This window comes from Antechinus flavipes, chromosome 3 (assembly GCF_016432865.1).
Source record: "Antechinus flavipes isolate AdamAnt ecotype Samford, QLD, Australia chromosome 3, AdamAnt_v2, whole genome shotgun sequence".
NCBI lineage: Eukaryota > Metazoa > Chordata > Mammalia > Dasyuromorphia > Dasyuridae > Antechinus > Antechinus flavipes.
Window position 1 is genome coordinate 619,208,570 of NC_067400.1, and position 20,237 is coordinate 619,228,806.

Sequence of the window (20,237 nt, forward strand, 5' to 3'; positions counted from 1 at the left end):
TGGAGAGGGGCCGGTACCTGCGTCTCCGAGGGATGGTGGGGGTAGGAGAGGGCAGTTCGGTGAGGAACTAGAAGTCTGGGGGCTCAGGCTCCTGCACCCTGGAACTCCTTTCTTCTGTACTAATGATTAAGCAATGATGGGTGTTCTTTCCCCAGTCTGAGGCGGAAGTTTGCTCAGCCAGAGGGATGGACATAAGAAGAGAACTAAACTTCTTGGAAAGTGACAGAAATGACAATCGGCTCCCGCAGAGACCGAGGCTCCAAGACCATGAGGCCCCAGTTGCTGTTCTGGCTGCTTGGAGGAGCCCTCGTGCTTTCTCGTATGTCTGGGGGATGCCTTTGACAAAGACCAGGGGCCCAAACCACGAGCTCTCGGGGCAGGAGGGGTGGATTTGGGAGACTGGGGTGGCTCTCGTTGTGGGGGGAAAAGGGGAGGACGTGCCTAAAAGTGTGGGGCTGCCTATCCAGGCATGAGGGTTTGTGGGGGAGACGAGACTCTGAATCGGGATTCCTCCATCCCAGCGAGGATGAGCTTGGGGAGAGCAGAGTCCTTCAGAGACGGGGAGGGAGGTAGGAATGGGAGCCTGGATCCTTGGACAGGGGAGACAGACAATCCTCAGAGGCCAGCGTCTGGGGGCCGGAGAGGGGGAGGGCCCGGGGACACCAAAACACTTCTAAAAAGCCTGTGCTCTCAGCACCTTGGAAGGACTCTTGAACCTGCAGTCGTGGAAGCCATTTGGGCCCTGATTGTCTGTGCCTTGTGGCTTGATCCTGAGCAAATCAACACCTCCGTGAACTTCAGTTTTCCCATTTAGAAAATGAGAGGCTGGGAGCAGTTACGTGGCACGGTGGATAGAGCCCCAGCCCTGAAGTCAAGAGGACCTGAGTTCAAATCTGACCTCAGACACTTAATATTTCCTAGCTGTGTGACCCTGGGCAAGTCACTTAACTCCAAGTGCCTCAAGAGAGAGAAAGACAGAGAGAGAGAGAGAGAGAGAGAGAGAGAGAGAGAGAGAGAGAGAGAGAGAGAGAGAGAGAGAGAGAAGGGAGGCTGGGCCTCTGAGGAGCCTTGCAGCTCTGGATTTGGAGGGGCTCTAATTTTGTGTTCCTGGACCTAAGAGGACGGGGACTTCAGAAAGAAGAGCATCTAATGTCAACCTTTCTTTCTCCCAGCGACCATGGCCCTGGTGTGTCTCAAGGGCTACCTGATCCACGTAGCTGACAGATCAAAGTTCCCCATCACGTGGTCTGTCAATCTGAATGAGACCTGTCAGACAGGGGAGAGATGTCAGGAGACTCTTATCCTTCTGGAGTCAGGTAAGGAAAGAGCTCTGGGGCTCTCTTCTACTTCCCCAGCCCACCAGCAACCTCCCCGGGGGCTTCTGCCAAACTCCAGGTCTCCAGACCCAGTCTGCCCCCAGCCCTTCCACCGACAATCCCTCCTCCCTCCAGGGAACCAAATAGCTGTGATTATCAGCCACGGGTGCACCTCAGCCCAGGCCCACGAAGCTAAGGACATCCAGCACCGAGCACCCCCTGGGGTGACCATTGCGTCTTTGACCAAAGTCTGCCACTCAGACCTGTGCAACGATCTGGATAGCACCGTTCCCTTGTGGACAATAGAACCAACGAGTACGCCGGGCTGAGGGAGGAAGGGAAGAAGGTTGAGAACTATAGAGATAGAGGGATGGAGAGAAGGATAAGGGGAAGAGGGAAAGGAGGGGGAAGAACGAGGGGAGGGAATGAGGGGAGGGAAGAGGAAGGAAAGGGAGGGGAAGAGAGAAGAGGAAGAGAGGAGAAAACATGGGGGAGGGGAGAGTAGAGGGAAGAATGTGAAGGAATGGGAAAAAGGAAGGAAGGGGAGGGGAGGAAAAAAGAAGACAGGGGAGAGGAAGGGAGGGGAGGAGTGGGGGGGGAGAATGAGGAGAGGGAATGAGAAGAAGGGAGGGGAAGAGAAGGAAGGAGAGAGAAGGAGAGAAGAGGGGAATATGAGATGGGAGAGGGGAAGGGAGAGGAGAGGAAGAGGAGAGGAGAGGAAGGCTGGGGGAAAAAGTAGAGGATGGAAGAGGAAGGGAAGAGAGGGAAAAGTAGAGGAGAGGAAAGATGTAGAAGAAAGAGCAGATGGAGAAAAGTAGGGAGAAAGACAAAGTTCTATGGGGAAAACAGGAACAAAACGTGGGGAGAGCAGAGGCTCAAGGTATGTGAGAAGAAGAGTGGAGAGTGGAGATAATGAAAGAAAGAGGGATGGAGAGAATCTATGGGGAAAGGGCGAGGGGTCTGGTCTAGGGCCTCCTGGCCCCCTTCAGCTCTGTCCCCATCGTCTTTCCCTCCCCAGACCCCCCAGCGCCGGGGGGCTTGCAATGCCCAGCCTGCATGTCTTTACACTCCTGCGGGCCCGAGGCTCCCCTGGTCACCTGCCCCGCGGGCGCTGCTCACTGCTACAGCGGAAGCATCCGTCTTTTGGGAGGTGAGAATCAAAGGTCTGAGAGCTTGGCCTCCCGAGTCTGGGCTGGGGTCCAAAATTCCCGATCTCTTGACCGGGACGGGTTGGGAAGCAGGACTCGTCTCCCTCGGAGGCACCTGATCCCAAGCCCACGGCTCAATACATCCCTCCCTTCTTTCTCCTCTCCAGGGCAGCTGTCACACTCTCTGCAGGTTCAGGGCTGTGTCCCCCACGATGACTGCCAACTGCTCAACGGCACCCGGACGATCGGCCCCATTGCCCTGAGGGAGCGCTGCCAAGGTCTCAGATTCCATATGACCCCTGCCCTCTGTGACCCACGACCCTCCTCTTTCTGTTCCCCAAGAGCTCGGCCGTTCCCCCATGGCGGGAGGGTCATCACGGTTCTGCCCCAGGTTGCCACCTGGTGGAAAATGCCCAAGGTTTGGAGTCGGAGGGACAGACTTTGGTTCTTGGGTCGTCATTCATTCCCCAAGTGACTCCAAGCAAGAGCTTCCATTTCCTCATCTGTAAAATGGGGAGAGCAGGGCCCTAACTGCTAACCTCAGAGACTCGGCCCAGGGTGGAGCCACTTCCGCCTAATGCCAGAATTTCCCACAGGAGGGTCCCCAGGGGGTCGGCCTGGGGTGGGAGACAGAGGGTCAAAGGGCTGGATTCCCAAGAGAAGCAGACACTGGCGATGAGCCGGACTCTTACCCGTCACCTCCCCAGCCTCTGGGGCCTTGACTTGTTATCAGGGACTGTTTCTATACTTTGGACAAAACCTAAGGGAACAACCACAAAATCTGGTGGCCGAATCCGAAGTCATATGTGAGGTCGGGGAAGTGTGTCAAGAGACCGTGCTGTTCATAGAGTCAGGTGAGGCCTCCAGCTCCCTCCCTTTCAAAGACCTGGACCTTTAGGAGGCACCCTACTAGGGAGACCGCCCCAGCAGCCCACACACCCTATTCCCCAGCCCCGAAGCCCATAAGGGACCAGTAGTCCTGACCTCTCACCTCCAGCTTCGCAAGGATTCCAAGAGTCCCAGTCCCCATCCCCCCCGACTCCGAGGGAGTCCCCACATCCTGAGCCCCTTTACTTCCAGGACCCAACGGCATCATCCTGGGCAGTAAGGGGTGTATAAGCCCTGAGAGTGTTTCATCCAGCCCTAACAAGATCGGCCCCCCCGGGATTATCATCGCCTCCCACACCCGGCTCTGCGACTCCAACTTGTGCAATAATATCAGCAGCACGGCTTCCGTCGTGAAGCCGGATCCTCCAGGTAACCTGGCTGCCCCAGAGAGATCCCAGGAGCCTCTAGTCCTGTGCAAATCTGGGATAGTCCTTGCTTCCTCTAGTACTCGGTCTCACCATATATGAAATAATGGTGTTAAAACTAGATGATTTCTAAGATCTTTTCTACTTCATATGTAGCATGTTGCCTGTTCTAAGGGCTTTGACATTCCCTATTCTAAGTGTCCTCCCATCCCGACATTGCTTGTTCTAAGTGTCCTCCCATCCCGACATTGCCTGTAGTAAGGGCCCCCTAGCTTTCCCATTTCCTGTTCCAAGGACCCTCCCAGCCCTGACATTTTCTGTTCTAAGGGCTCTTCCCTGTTCTAAGTTCCCTTCCAGCTCTGACATCCCTTGGTTCTCTTTCAGCTCTGACATCCCCTGTTCTAAGGGTCCTGACAGCTCTCACATTTCATGTTCTACAACCTTCTAAGTGCTTCCCATTCGTTAGACAGCATTACTTAACCCTCAGAACGGTCCCGAGATAGCCGATGAACAGAGATTTTTATTCCCATCGTTGGCGCGGAGAGGAGAATAAACGCATCTTAGTTAAGAACAGAATCAAGATGAGGAATTCAGTGTCATGGGCTCTTTTCATCACAACCACCATGAAGATGAGGGGCCCCAGAGAAGTGCAGAGAGACAGAGACGGGAGGCGTGGAGGGGAAATCACCCAATAAGTCCCTGACCTTCTTCCTCTTCATACAGCTGACTCTGCCCCCGGTCATCTCCTGTGTGAAACATGTGTGACCCTGGGATCCTATTGTTTCACTGGCCCTCCATTTACTTGTCCAAAAGGCACCTCCCGGTGTTACGAGGGAACGTTGCTGCTCAGTGGAGGTGAGGGCCACACCTGGCTCCTTCTGAGGCTGGGTTAGAACACTTGGGCCAATGGATCGGGAAGCTGGGAATCTGGGATGACAGCAGTTAAATTAGAAAACCTGACTCTATGTGTGAGAGTGAGTGTGTGTGGTGTGATGTGTGTGGTATGTGTGTGTGTGTGTGTGGTGTGTGTGTGTGTGTGTGTGTGTGTGTGTGTGTGTGGTGTGCGGGGTAGGGCTAGACTCTGGGGGATGTGGTGCTTGGGAGTTCTTTATTCCCGGGTCCCCAGTTCTAGAGTGAGAACTCTCTCTGGGTCTCTCTGGCTACAGGAGGGTTCTCAAGTGACTTGACCATCCGCGGCTGTGCACCCCCAAACCCCAGAGACTGCAAATTACTTGGGGAAATCCAGGCTTTTGGACCCATGAATGTGTCTGAGGACTGCCGAAAGCCATCGTGGGACCAATTCTACTTTAACAGGGTTTCTGCCACCGCAGCACCAGCCTGGGCAGTGGGAGCTGGATTTCTCTTGGTTTTATGGAGAGATCTCCCCCAATTCTGAGGGTCTTTGGCTTCTGGGACCCATTGACACATTTTAATATGCAATGACCTTAAACACCAGTGGCTCCTGACTCCCTGTGACTTCCCCATCCCCAAGCTCCTTGATGCTGGAAGGGGGATGACAGGAAACATGAGGAAATATTCACTGAAACCTGAAAATACAATAGGCTCTATCCAGCTGGGCCCTCGGTCTGTTTATAGCATGAAGGAGGACAAATCAAAAACCACTCTCTCTCCCTCATTGTCTCCCCGCCCCCCGCCCCGTCACGGCTTCTCAGTCCATGATAGACCCTCAACCTCTGCATCCTTTCTCTTCTTAGAATGGCCCCAACTTAGCAGATACTCCCACCTCCCTGCTGTGACTATGGATTTTCCGTGCTGATTGTGTCAATAAATCATGTGGATATTAGCAATGAGTGGCTGAATATCATGTCTGGGGATTGGGATTAAAGAGTGGAAGAAGGAAGTCAGCCCTTGGCAATGGGAGACTGCATAACAAGTCGCAGTGGATGATTTCAGGGTTTTGTTCATTTGAAGGCACGTTCCATTTCCCGTCACTGGGCTTCCATCAAATGTAGAGCCTACCCACGCGTGCAAGCACAGGGTTGGGCTCAAGAAAGAGATGGGCAAGTTACTCTAGAGTAGCTGAAGTGCCATCTGGTGGTCACACAGTATATTACATCCGGCTCACCTGAGGAGTCAGCCCTTAATCCCGGCCACTGTTCTCTGTAAACAGAAAGCAGAGGAATGAGCCCAAAGTGGTTCTGTTCATTGGAGGTGAGCCTTTTTGTAACTTTTTAGCAATCACTTCTATATCCCTTTCATAGAAATATTCTAGCATAATAACCCCCAAGCTCTCCTTCCCCAGCATTCACTTTCACTCTTAGTGTGAATCCCCAGAGAGTACCACTAGGACTTCTACATTCTAGGAATATTCCTAGAATATTCCCCTGGGGAGGTTATTACTGACACTGATTCCTATCAACATTAATGAGGTCTCAATAAAAGCATTATTGAAATGTTATCATAAAAACGGTAGTTCCAAAAACTATACACACACACACACACACACACACACACACACCACATACTCACATTGTCACACACTCACATACCACACACCCACACAGATCACATACACCACACACTCACACTCTCACATACACACACACACACATACACACACACACCATCACACACCACACACACACCGCCACACACCACACACTTACACTCTCACACACACTCACACATACATACACACACACACACTCACACATACATACACACACTCACAAACCACACACACCGCCACACACCACACACTTACACTCTCACACAAACACTCACACATACACATACTCACATACCACACACACACATACCACCACACTCTCACACACACACATATACACACTCACACATGCATACACACATACACATACACTCACACACACGCGCGCGCACACACATACATACAGTCACACACCCCACACACACTCACACAGACACACACACACACCACACACACATGCACCACACACTCACTCTCACACACACACACCGCCACACACACACTTCCCTAACCTGGAGGATGCTCATTCCTAATGTCTATGGAAACATGTGCCATGTGTCTATGGCACAAATTTAAGTGTTATTGAGCTTTAAAGTCCTTTCTCTCTTTTTAGTTTTAGTTTTTTTTACAACTAGACATGGCATTTATGGTGAACAACTCAATTTATTCAGTGCCCTATAATGGAAAGACATCTGCAATGTTTACATCCTGGGAATGGGCTAAGACACTACATCTTTATCCTAGAATAAACAAGCCTTTCCAGTTCTGCTCATTTAGAGACTTGGCCCCAAAGATTTGTCACTTCCCAGAAAAAGAAGCAGGAGAACAGGGGTAATTTTTTTTTGACAGTTCTTCTTTGTTCAGTCCTTGGTTTCCTCAGTGAGAGACCATCCAATACATTTCCAAAATTTTCATCTCTGTAGGAGAGGCAATACTAGGCAATAGTCATTGGCCCAATAATCACCCAATAAATCGGGCATATAGAATTCCCTGATTTTTTTAATCCCAAGACTCTCCTATTGATTTATCTAGATAGATTTCAAAGAATTCATGATCTTGAAAGAAAAAAGTTACATCTATATTTAAATAGCATCATTTTCCTTTGTATTCATATTTTATTTAGCCATTTAGAAAGAGTAGAATTGATCAGACTATCAAAGGGGTCTAGAAAACAAACAAGATAGAGAACCACCATCTACATATAAATAAATGGTAGAGAAAAATCGGGGGCAGAGAGGTGGCTCAATGGAAAATTAGATCTAAAGTTGGGAAGACTAGAGTTCACATCTGCCCTCAGATACTTATGACCTGTGTGATCCTGGGCAAGTCATTTAACTCTGTTTGCCTTAATCCTTTGAAAAAGAAAATGGCAAAACACTCCAGTATCTTTGCCGAGAAAACTCCAAGAACAGTATTGGCCAGTTATAGGCCACATGGCCACAAAGAGCCAGAATGACTGAATAACAACAATGAGAAGATAATATATTACATCAGTCATTAGTGTAGGGGCCATTTATTGTCTGTTGGTTTCTCAGCTTCTTTCCTGGTCTTTTCATAAACTCAAAGCCTCAGATCCTTTGAAACAGGTTACTTAAAGGCACGGTCCAAATTGGTTTTATGTTTCAGAGGCCTTTGGCAGCCTCTGGACTTCTCAGAATAATGTTTTTAAGGGCATAAAACAAAAATATATAGGATCACTAAAAAAAAACAGTTATGTTGATATAACAGTTTATCAAAAGATTTTTTAAACAAGTTCTACAGGTTAAGAAACAAAATTGAAGAATGATCGAATCACTCGAAAAAGAGCCTCATTGTTCCATCTTCTGGTCTCTATCCTTATTTCGGGTGACCTGCAAATTTTTTTGGGGGGAGACACTCTTATAATGGAGTATTCTAGGACAAAGTTTGCAATATTGTGGGCAGGCTACAGAGGGGAGGGAGAAAAGACAAAGAAAGGAAGGAGTGGCATGGAACTGTGGCCAAAATCGTTGGTACCACGAGAACATAATTCCCATCTACTTGAAAAAAAATGTTTTTCAACAATAATTGTTGGATGAGTTTTCTCACAGAGAGGACCAAGTCCCAAGCTAGGAAGAGTTGTCAAAAGAAGTGATAGTCCCATTTTCCTGCCTCCTTGTCTGGAAAGTGGAAAACCTCTGAGCTAGAACCAATTCCAGTGGACTTGTGATGGAAAAGAACCAGCCACATCTAGACAGAGAACTATGGAGACTGAATGTGGATCAAAGTATACTATTTTCACCGTTTTTGTTGTTTTTGTCTGTTTATTTTTTTTCCTTTCTTGTCTTTTATCCCCTTCTGAGCTGATTTTTCTTGTACAGCCCCGATGGCTGTGGTGAGGAACATGGCAGTATGTTTAGAAGAAGCGCGCATTTTTAACCTAAAAAAATTTATTTTGAGGCATTCAGGGTTAAGGGACTTGCCTAGGGCCACATAGTGAGCGTCTGATGCCTGGAACCATGAGAATCTGAGTCTGAGTTCTGCTCTGCCAGCTTCCTCCGTCAGCTTTTTCTTTCCGATGAGACTAGATGTCGTGCAGATCCGGTCCCCGCGTTTGCAGACCTGCAGCCGTCCTGCCCGTTACCCTTGAAGGGCTCCCCCTACAGAGGAGGTTGGAAGCTGTCAGTCATTGGGAAGCCATGGCAACAACACACCGGGGGATCATGTCCTACAGACCCAACGATACCAAGAGTTGTGACTTTTAGTCCCCTTCTTCGTATGGGAGAGGAGAAACCAGTAATTTCCCAAGTTATGGACAAAGGGAAGGACCTTAAAGTACCGAAAACCTTAGAAGGATGTTCCAGGGAGGAGATTCAGCCGCCCCCTTGCGGAGGCAGCGAGGGATGGGGGTGATGTTACTCATTCCCAGCAAGCATCACATCTGGGGTGGGTCACTGGGGGGGCGGGGGGCGGTAGGGGGGCAAACCGAGATGGGGAGGAGGACCGCAGCCCCTCTGGGACCGGGGAAGGCAGAGGCTCTTTGGAGAGGGCTGGAGGTTAGTCAAGTGAACTGAAGAAGTTTATTAAGTGCCTACTGTGTGCCAGGCCCTCACCACGCCGAGCCCTGAGGGGATGAGGTCGGTAAAAGGTTTCCGAAAACCCACGTTGCTCATTATGGGAGATTCCCCGGATTCTGGGCGCTCCCACTTTGGGGGAGCCTGCGTCCGAACACGCCAGGGACTGAGGAAGGAGAAGCGCCGCCAGAAGGAAGCCCCCCCCCCCCGTTCTCCCTCCCCCCGGTTTCCGCCTGACTCAGCCCCGGCCACACCCCACGCCCCCTTCTCCGGGGGTAGCCTGCCGCGGCTCCATTTGCTGCCTGGGAAACGCCCGTAAGCCCCCCAGGGGCGCGTCCCTGCAGCCGGGGGGAAGGGGGGGGCGCGCTAGTCCCGGAGCAGCGCATTTTCCCGGCAGCCCCGAGTTTCTCGCCCGCTGCAGCTAACCCGGACCGCAGAGGCCACCTCCCCGTCTCTCGCGCACGGACGCCCCCAGGACCCGCACGTGGCCTTTCATGTCTCTGCGCTCTGGGTTCTAGGCAGGGCAGGGAGGGCGTGGCAGAGGCGCGCGCGCGCACGGCATCCTCGTTTTCTCCCGCGCGCGCTGATTTTGTGCCCTCGGGGCCGCGCTGCAGCGCTGGGACGGGATCGGAGCCGCGGCCTTGGGCAGCTGAGCGGCAACGCCGGACCTGGGGCCAGATCGCAGCCTCCCACACCCGTCCCCGTGGGGCGTGGGTCCGAGGGGGCGCTCCGTCTGCAGCGTCCGCCCTCTCCGCTCTCTTTCTGTCTCTCTCTGTCTTTCTCTCTGTTTCTCTGTTTCTCTCTCTCTGTGTCTCTCTGTCTCTGTCTCTCTGTCTGTCTTTCTCTCTGTCTGCCTTTCTGTCTGTCTGTCTTTCTCTGTCCCTGTCTCTGTCTCTCTCTGTCTCTCTTCTCTCTCTCTCTGTCTCTCTCTGTCTCTCTTCTCTCTCTCTCTGTCTCTGTCTCTGATTCTCTGTCTTTCTGTCTGCCTCTCTCACTTTCTCTGTCTCTCTCTGTCTCTGTTTCTCTGTCTCTCTCTGTCTCTCTCTCTCTCTCTCTCTGTCTCTGTCTCTGTTTCTCTGTCTCTCGCTTTCTCTGTCTCTCTCTGTCTCTGTCTCTGTTTCTCTGTCTCTCTCGCTCTCTTGCTCTGTCCCCGTCTCTTCCTGGGTGTGTGTTTCTCCGCCTCTGTCCCCGAATCTCTCTGCCCTTGCCTCACCGTCACCCCCAGTCCTCCAGAGAGGCCATTTCACAAAACCCGCGTCCCCAGGACCAGGGCAAGAAGGATGCGATCTAGGAGAGCAGTTGGCACCAAAGGGTGTGTTCCGGGTACAACTCCTGGTTCCAAATCGGGGTTCAGTGACGGGAATGCCCCTCGGCCCTTCTCTTTGGCAGAAGGCAGCTTTGTTTAAGCACGAAGGTTTAATTCCGTACAAATGAAGAGGTACAATCATATCGTAATTAACAAGGAAAAAGACAAGCCCCCTAGTGGAACTCCCAATTAACCAGGAGAAAGGAGACCCCGTGAGGTTGGAGCGCCCTCAGCCAGGGAGAATCCCTAGAGGAGCCTAGCACCTATGAGAGGAGAGAGCCCACGGGGCATGGGAAGGGGGAAGCCCCCACAAGGGATTCCGCAAAGACTGCATAGGCCACAGACTGATGTTTAGGGGAAATTTAACATCAGGGGCTGACATAACTCACTTTCTGCTGGGCACAGCAAGGGGTCCGCCCATGACTTGTACGGAGGTGAGACTAAAAGGTTAAACTGATCCCCATCAGGCCCTTCCCTGCTTGCCTCAGGGAGTAATTTATCAGTACTTCAGTCCTTCTCTGCCCATCTTACCCAGGTCCTCAGGACCTCATCTTTCATTCATTCTCCACTTTCCCAGAAGGTCACTCGGTAAAAAGTAAGAAACCGGGTCCGGCTCCCCCCCTGCCCCGGGGCTGCCTCTGCCTTCAGCTTCTCCTGAGAGGGCTGGGAGGAGAGAGAGGAGCATCCTGGTCTGTTTGCCATAGGGCCACGGGGTTCGTGAACAAGGGAAAGGACCAGTGCTCAGCCCTTGTATCCCACGGGACCTGAGGCAGGACAAAGGGGAAAAGACAAGATACGATCACGAACACAGAGATCGCATCCACTTCAAAATCCTACTCTCCCAACTCAGCACGCGCTTAGAACTCCTCCCCCAAGGGACTGACCTCCCTCTGTCCCCAGGCTCTCAGAAGGGGCTCCTGTCTCCTGCTTCCCTGAGGAAGACCACGTGCCTCCTCTTCCCATCGCACCTGAACAGTCCTTCTCCTGACTGAAGCAAACTTAACCTTAACCTCCATTAACCTCCTAAACCTTAACCTCCATTCTGTCTCCTCCCACCTTCCCCATAGCCTCCCTAGAGAGTTAGAAGGCAGCCCAAACCTTAAGGGTCCCAAGCCCTCCCCGAGGACGAATCCCCAGGATCCATCGCTGACAGAGGGTCGGCCGTCCTCTCCCAGATGACTCTTTTAAGTCAAGTGTTTGGTGAAATGGCAACGTATGATGATTTTGTGTGTGTGTGTGTGTGTGTGTGAGTGTGTGTGAGTGTGTGTGTGTGAGTGTGTGTGAGTGTGTGTGTGTGAGTGTGTGTGTAAGTGTGTGTGTGTATGTGTGTGTGTGTGTGTATGTGTGTGTGTGAGTGTGTGTGTGTGTATGTGTGAGTGTGTGTGTATGTGTGTGTGTGTGTGTTTTAAAGGCGGGCATTCCTTAAGTTATGGTAAGTGAATGTTAGGGAGCATTATTGTTCTGTAAGAAACGATCAGCAGGATATTTCAGAGAGGCCTCGAGAGACTGACAGGGACTGATGCTGAGTGAAATGAGCTGCACCAGGAGATCATTGTACACGGTAACAACAAGATTATATGATGATCAATTCTGATGGACGTGGCTCTTTTCTTTTTTAATTTTTTAAATAATAGCTTTTTTCTTTTCTTCTTTTTTTTTATTTACAAGTTAAATGCATGAGTAATTTTTCAGCCTTGACAATTGCCAAACCTTTTGTTCCAATTTTTACCCTTCTTCCCCCCACCCCCTCCCCCAGATGGCAGGTTGACCAATACATGTTAAATATGTTAAAGTATAAGTTAAATACAATATATGTATGCATAGGAAGTGACTCTTTTCAACAATGAGGTGATTCAGGCCAGTTCCAATGATCTTGGGATAAAGAAAGCCATCCATATCCAGAGAGAGGCCTGTGAAGATTGAATGTGGATCACAACAGACTTTTTTTTAATACCTTTTTTTGTTGTTTGCTTGTGTTTTGTTTCTTTCCTCATTTTTTCTTCCTTTTTGATCTTATTTTTCTTGTGCAGTATGATAATTGTGGAAATATGTATAGAAAAATTGTGCATGTTTAACATATCTTGGATTGCTTGCTGTCTAGAGGAAGGGAGAAAAATTTGGTGCACAAGATTTTACAAGGGTGAATACTGAAAACTTTCTTTGTGTATATTTTGAAAATTAAAAACTATTATTTAAAAAAAAGAATAACTATGGGCATTATAAAGTACTTGGGAGTTTACCTCTAGACAAACCCCAGAGTAATATGAACACAATTATAAAACACTTTTCATGCTAATAAAGACATTCAGACAATTGGAGGGAAAAAGAATAAGCATTCCTTCCCCCGATATCTATTTCTGAGAATTTGGATTATTGTACAATAAAAAGATTATGTGGTTTGTCCAGAGTCACAGAACTGGGAAGTGTCTGAGGCCAGATTTGATTTTGTTTCCTTTTTAACAGACATGTCATTCTGAGTAAGAGAAAAATAACCAATATCTTGGGGATAAACAGAGCTCTCTCTGGCTTGCAAATTCCTCATTAAAAAAAAAAAAAAGTCAGACTTTCTAATGTTGACCTAAGGCAAGTCACTTAATCCCAATTGCCTAGCCAAAAAAAAAGGCAGTTTCTTGGAAGAACATCATTAATAATGAGTTGTAATTATCTCTCCTGATCTTGATCAGACTCTACTCAACCTTAGGAGGAATTTAATCTAGGGTGAGAAAGCCCATTGTGTTCTACTCAAACTTGGGTAAAGACAGATCCTCTTGTTTAGACAGTCCCAAGAAGGGAGTGAGATGGTATATGCCCTATTCTAGGGCAACATGTTCAGCCCTTCATTTTAATTCCAATATGTTGTACACTCAGAGTGATTACCGCCCTTATTGAACACCTGCTTTTCAAAGGATATATAAACTGTGAGTCTGCCACCATGGTTGTCTTTAGTCTAAAAGAGACAGCCAAATAGTCACCATTTTATTAATAGTCTGTGCAATTAATAATAAATTTATTATGTAATTATAATTTACCTATTATATAATTATATAATAATAAACAATTTATTAATAATAAAATTATTAAGTTACCCAGAAACTATATCTCCGGAATCTTTATGATCATTACGTGGGCAGGTCACTCCTGTTGCATTTATCTTGCGTCTTATTTGCTTCCTCTTCATTGGGTAAGTCCCTCAGCACCTTCCTGAAACTCCTTTCCATCTCCATCCTGCCCTCAGAAGCTAGCAGTAGCCCACAGGTTGTGATGGCACTTCAGTCAATGAAATAAGAGGAGGAGAGATGGAGTTGGTTCTGTTTACCCTACATTTGGGATTACATGCAAATCACTGCTCAGTCTGCTTATGCTTCAGAAAGCTGTCTCAGATGATCAAAGTCAGTTAAAAATCAATCCGGGGCATTCTACATTATTAGATTGTGACTAACAATGCTTTTTTTTTTGTTTGTTTTGTTTAGTTTTTTTTCTTTTTATTTTTGTTTCTTAAGGTTGGGTCTCCCCTCATTGCCCAGGCTGGAAGGCAATGATTTCTCCCAAGGGCAATCTCTCTATACTGCTTTGATTTTGTGCATTTTAGCCCTGAGCAGGTTAGCCCCTTGGCAATGTGGTGGGCCCCTGCTCCCAGGGACTCACCATAGAGAGGTCCGATCTAGTAGCTGAGCGCCTCAATCAGTTCAGTTTAGAACTCCCAAACTCAAGAGATCCACTAGCCTCTGTCTCCCCAGTAACGTGAATTGCAGGTGTTCACCACAATTCCCCGTCATGATACGTAGTTCTTATCAATTATTAGTAATTTCTCCTCCGAAGTTTGTCTCTGCAGGGGAAAGGGCTGGGGAGGGGTGGATGTAGAAAGGAAAGAGCTTTAGGAGGAGAGAGATACTTGGCAGGAAAAACAAAGGAAGATAATTTATAGTAAAGAGATATCCAGGGGAAAGGATTGGAGCAAGAAGGGGCCCAGGAGATCTAGGAAAGGCAGATAAGGGAATGAACTAGGAATAAAGTAGTGTAGGCTCTAGGCAAGAAAGTGCTGATAAATATTTAACATCCAGCTTGCCAAAAATAATAATAATAATAATGATTCAAGACATACTTTTGGCTTTATTCTCCATTTTAATATTTTCTCCATCCCTTTCTTAAGTCATGACAATCAACAAAACAATAAATCAAGGTCTTATTTGTAGTAACTTCTGTCAGTTAATAAACATTTATTAAGTGTCTGTATGTTCCAGACACAACTCAGGGAATACCACTGCAAATTAAAAAAGAAGGGCAATCTCTGCCCTTTGGGGGTTTACAATCTAACGAGGGAAGACTATACACAAAAGGAAGCTAAAAATGAGGGAACATGGAGAAAGAATCTGTACCAACGCCAAGGAATGACGCAAAAGCTCACCAGCTTGTGGGAAATGAAGAAATGCTGATTTCTGAGACATTAATGCTTGCACGAAAAATGTAGCAACCAGCTTATGGATGAAGATGTGAACTGATTCCAAGGCCCCCTCGGATATCAATTGTGTGTGGAGTGTGATTCTACTAGGCCGGACATATTGTTCTAATGCCAAATGGACATTTGGCAAAAAAAAAAGACTATTTTATGGAGAACTCACCCAGGGCAAGGGCTCACAAGGGGTCAGAAAAAGCGACACAAGGACATTCTCAAGGTCTCTCTGAAGAACTTTAGAATTGATTTGTGACATGGGAGACATGGGATCACCCAGCATGGAGGGCCCTCAACAGAGAGGGTGTCGTGTTCTGTGAGCAAAGCAGAATTGAACTAGCTCAGAAGAAATGCAAGATGCACAGTTAGAAAAGCCCCCCAAAAAACGTTCACAGGGACCATTTGCGTCTGACCTGCGGCAGAGCATTCCGAACTTGTGTCGGTCTGATCAGCCACAGCTGGACACACTAACCGGACTCGAACGGTGATGTCATTTTGTCCCTCTTCAAGAACAAAGGACAAGGACCAGCCAAACTGTACTGAAGACATCTGCAGCCCAATGCACGCCTCAGGGTGTCTTCCATAAGAAGGCGACCTGTTTCCTCTCCTGCAATGTACTGGGAGAGCGTGAGAAGGCAGTTCTAAAATTGGATAAAATAAAACAAAACAAAAACCCTCAACTGGCCTGATTTCAAGTTTTGGGGATGAAAATAGCACACCCCTCCAAATGTGAATATAGAAAAACATTTTCTGCTGTTCCCCGACCCCGGATTGTAGTTTTTTCTTCTCTCTCTCAACTTCTTAGATAGCATCCATAGTTATATCACTTTTGAATTTATAAGGGAAAAACGGGAAAGAAGATTAAATCAGACTACCCTGCATGTTGTTGTGAGAATCAAATTGGATAATATATGTTAATTGCTTTGCCAGCCTTAAACAAGCATGTAAATGCTAGCCAGGTGGGGGGATAACTTACAGGTAGACAGGGAAGACAACACATATGGATAATAGAGGTATATCCAAGATAGGGAAGGCATTCCCTTTTGGTAAGGAGATGTGTATCTGTCACTTCTTTTAGAATCGGAGGCTTATAGCAAAAAAACAAACAAAAACAAAAAAACCAAAAAACCACCCAAGGTGGAGAGCTATTCTCTCTTGCTCTCCCTAAATACTACACAAAACATTTATCAGAAAAGTGAGAAAGCATCCATTGAGGCAGAGGCATCACACAGGGAGGGAGCGTTCGTGGCCAAGAAAAATCATTCGAAGTCTCCATGTCTATTGTTCTACGCATAGAGTCATCACCTCAAAATGACTCTTGGAAGCCAGGGCTGGTTCTCCCTTGAATCCGTAGTTAACCACCTTCTCAGCTGCCAGTGGGTCATGTTCCTGGAAACGTTTTCTCCCTAGAGTCACTGCTTCTGTTTCTAGCTTTGATTCCCTTGAATTGTTGAATGGACGTCTTCTGCTGGACAAGTATCTCTGAGTTAGCTATATCATGGCCAATGGAAGGAAGGAGAGAGAAGTCCCTTTCTCCCATTCCTGACCCCCTTCCCTGCCACCTGCTTCCCTCTGATAGAGGCCATATTCCACAAAGATGTTCCAAGACCTACACTGACTCAAACCTACTTAAGCTAACTTTCAGAACCGCAGTTTTTTAAGGGCCTCTTAGGAGTCTGGTCAAATGCTTTTCCCAGACAATCGTTGATAACTCATAATTCAATCAAGGAACAACTCCATCACCACTGAGTACATGAGATGCATTATAGCTCGTTGGCCCATAAGTAACTCCAACCCTAAAGTACTTTGAATTGTTACTCTCAGCATAAAACGGAATTTCATCTTCCTTCTTACTGAGTCACGAATCCTGATCCCTCCAAGTGCTTTACTTTTGATGAAATTAAAGTCTGCCTTCTTAGAGATGGAGGAGCTATCTTGCTGGCACACCCTGTGGAGTTCTCGTTTTTTCATTTAGCAGCTTCTGAATTTTCCCATTCTTTTCATCAAACCAGTCTTGATATTTGTGACTGTCCTGACACAGGTGAGCAAATGCAGTCCTTCACACCAAATCTCTGAGAGCTCCCCACTCCTTTTCTGCACCACTTGCCAATTTTGTGTTGCCTCAACTTCCCCTTTAAGTTAGCAATAAACTGTTTCCTCTCAGAGAAGTTCTCAAATCTTCTGGTTCTTTTTGCCTTGATGCCATTGCTTTTGTTGAATGCGAATATTTAGCTTGGAGAGGACAAGTCCTTCACTGGCTCAGCGCTCTGAACCACAGAGAGTGTCTTTGTCACTCTCACATCCTGTCTGTCTCTTCTCCTTACAATTATGTAATTATTAAAGCCTATTTTATTAAATTAAAAAGTCTATTAAAAGCCAGCGTTGGCTGGGAGGCTGCTCCCATGAAGTTTCATTGCATTTAGGTAAATGGACTTGTAATGCTCCTGAGTGATACCCAAATCAGAATAAAACATAGTAGGGAAATAGTAATTAAAACAAATAATCATGTGAATAATAAATAAATAATAAACAAACATAGATAATATTAATTTACAGTTTTATAAATCAATATCTGTCCACAAAAATCTTTGTGTATGGTTTAGTGACCTTGTTCCATTTAGGTAAATGGAAGACAGTGTTGATTCTGAGAAGATCATGAGATACACGAGTCTTCTGTAATGAGTGACCATCACTGCTGCTGTTTCCAACTCCATTTCTCTCAGTTCTTATTATCTCTTCAAAATAAAAATACTTCTATAAAACCTAATTGTTGTTAAGTGATTAAATGAGATCTAGTGGAAGGAAAACACCATAAGTGGTTTGGAGCCATGACACTGAAGAGAACCTACTCAAACCACTCAGGGTATCCCCAGAGCCTTGACAGAGAGATCCACTCACTCCTTTTCTGCCAGTAAAGAATGAAGCGAGAGATACTTGCCAAATAGTTTCTGGTTTACAATCAGTAAAAAGTATTGGGAAATTGAGTATCATTTGCAACAAACCAAAAATAGGCCAGTCTAGTTGAACTGTCAAATTCATGGAGGGGAGAAGGCAGAAGTGTCAGATACTCCTGGCTGCACTGGGCTTGTAATGCTCCTGAGTGATACCCAAATCTGAATAAAACATAGTAGGGAAATAGTAAGTAAAACAAATAATCATGTGAATAATAAATAAATAATAAACAAACATAGATAATATTAATTTACAGTTTTATAAATCAATATCTGTCCACAAAAATCTTTGTGTATGGTTTAGAAATTTTCTTTTTCTATTTGAACAAAGATAGAGAGAGGGAACCAAACAAGGTGCTACCCTTTGTTAAATAGTGAGAGTTTTAGAAGCATTGAACAATTTCCTATTTGGTCATTCGTAAACTGATTTCTTTCTGATGGAAGTTTTGTTAAAAATTACTGGTCAATCAATAATTAAGCTATTGAGTATAATGTACTTTGATGAAAAACAGTTTTTCTCCCTTTGTAAAACAAAGATAATCTATTTGAATGGTACAAAATTTGTTAAGGCTTAAGGTTCTTTCTCCATCTTACCCCTATCATCTTTATTAAAACAAGGACACAATTTCTTGGGAGTTATAAAAAGAGATGTCTGTCCATTGCTCTTCTGCAGTAATAATAAGTCTGCTTCAAATCTTGTGGCTAAGGCTATATTAAATATTAATATGCAAAGCATATTAAGAAGAAAGACTAAAGAAAAATGTTCATCTCTTTTTAAAGGAAGGAAGCATCAGCTCTGACACAATGAAACTTCATAGGAATATAAAACCACTGTGAAACTAGTGGTTTGGACTTTTGCTGCTGACTGATAAAAATAGAAATGTATGAATCTGCTTCCACATAGAAAGCAGTACACTTACAAAGATTTTAAGTTTTTATTTTACAATATCAAAAAATTAAGTTATGTTTAAATTAATTATAAGTTTGATAAAATTAAACTTATAGCAAAGTCCTTAATTTAAAACTAGGTGAGGATCATACTGAAAAAGAAAATGATAGGTTGATTTTGCTAGTTGGGGATGATAAGCAAATACAAAAATACTGGCTAAAATATCAGCCAACAGATTATAGTGATACAATAAAACAATTATTCATCATGGCAAAATAGGTTTTATACAAATCTTTTAAGGCTGGTTCAATATCAGAAAGACTATCAACTTAATAAAGCATGCACATAAAATCTCAGTAAAATCATTTAATGATAGCAAAAAAAATCCAGGAAGGCAGAGTGAACCTTGGCTGATTGGGAAGCAACCCTGGGCAAGACTGAACCAGGACCCTGGAAATGCAGAAGCAGCAGGGCAGGGACACTGTGGCTGAGGACATTGCAGGAGGGTGGAGTGCGTGGTTTGGGGTTCTTGGTCAGAGAACTGAAGGGAACCCCCTCAATTAGAGGTGCTTACATTAATACGTCTTATTAAAAGAAATGAACCGGCAAAGAAGAAAGAACCCCACTATAGAAACATACTAGGGGAACAGGGAAAACTGATTCATCTTCAGAGGAGGACACTTTAGTAAAACAAAACAGAACAGAACAGAGCAACGTCCACCCCAAAGAGTAACATGAAATGGCTTCCTGCCCAGAGAGAATTTATAAAAGAACCCAAAAAAGAATTCAAAAATCAAATAAGAGACATTGAGGAAAAACTAAAGAAAAAAATTAAAACCATCCAAAAAAAAAGATTATGAAAAAAATGTTAATTAATTAGAAAAGAAGGTATAGAGTCTCAAGGATGAAAATAACTCTATGAAAATTGGAATCGGGCAAGGGCAAGGGAGTGAAGCTATGAGAGAACAGTCTATTGGAATTGCCTTCAATCCCCTCATTGTTGGGGGAAAAAAAAAAAAACAAGTCCATTACAGTTGAGCATCACATAATCTTGTTGTTACTGTGTACAATGTTCTCTTGGTTCTGTTCACTTCACTTACCATCAGTTCACATAAGTCTTTGCAGACTTTTCTGAAACCAGCCTGCTCATTTCTTATAGAACAATAATATTCCATAACATTCATATACTATAACTTATCCATCCATTTCCGAACTGATGGGCATCCCCTTAATTTTCAGTTCCTTGAACTACAAAAAGAGTATTTTCCAAAAACATGTTTGCACCTGTGGGTCTTTTCTCCTCTTTTATGATCCTTTTGGGATATAGACCCAATAGAAACACTGCAGGATCAAAAGGTATGCACCTTTTGAGCATAGTTCCAAATTAATCTCCAGAATGATTGGATCAATTCACAATCCCAC

At 45.9% G+C, this 20,237-nt stretch overlaps 1 protein-coding gene across 1 annotated transcript; it reads left to right on the forward strand.

Moving 5' to 3' along the window:
• Positions 1 to 227: 227 nt before the first annotated feature.
• Positions 228 to 5,521, forward strand: CD177 (CD177 molecule). Its single transcript, XM_051991420.1, has 9 exons — positions 228 to 319; positions 1,173 to 1,316; positions 1,452 to 1,631; positions 2,335 to 2,466; positions 2,632 to 2,742; positions 3,172 to 3,318; positions 3,545 to 3,721; positions 4,441 to 4,572; positions 4,884 to 5,521. The coding sequence occupies exons 1-9, from the start codon at positions 229 to 231 to the stop codon at positions 5,111 to 5,113; spliced, it is 1,344 nt and encodes a 447-aa protein (XP_051847380.1). The 5' UTR covers position 228; the 3' UTR covers positions 5,114 to 5,521.
• Positions 5,522 to 20,237: the final 14,716 nt, after the last annotated feature.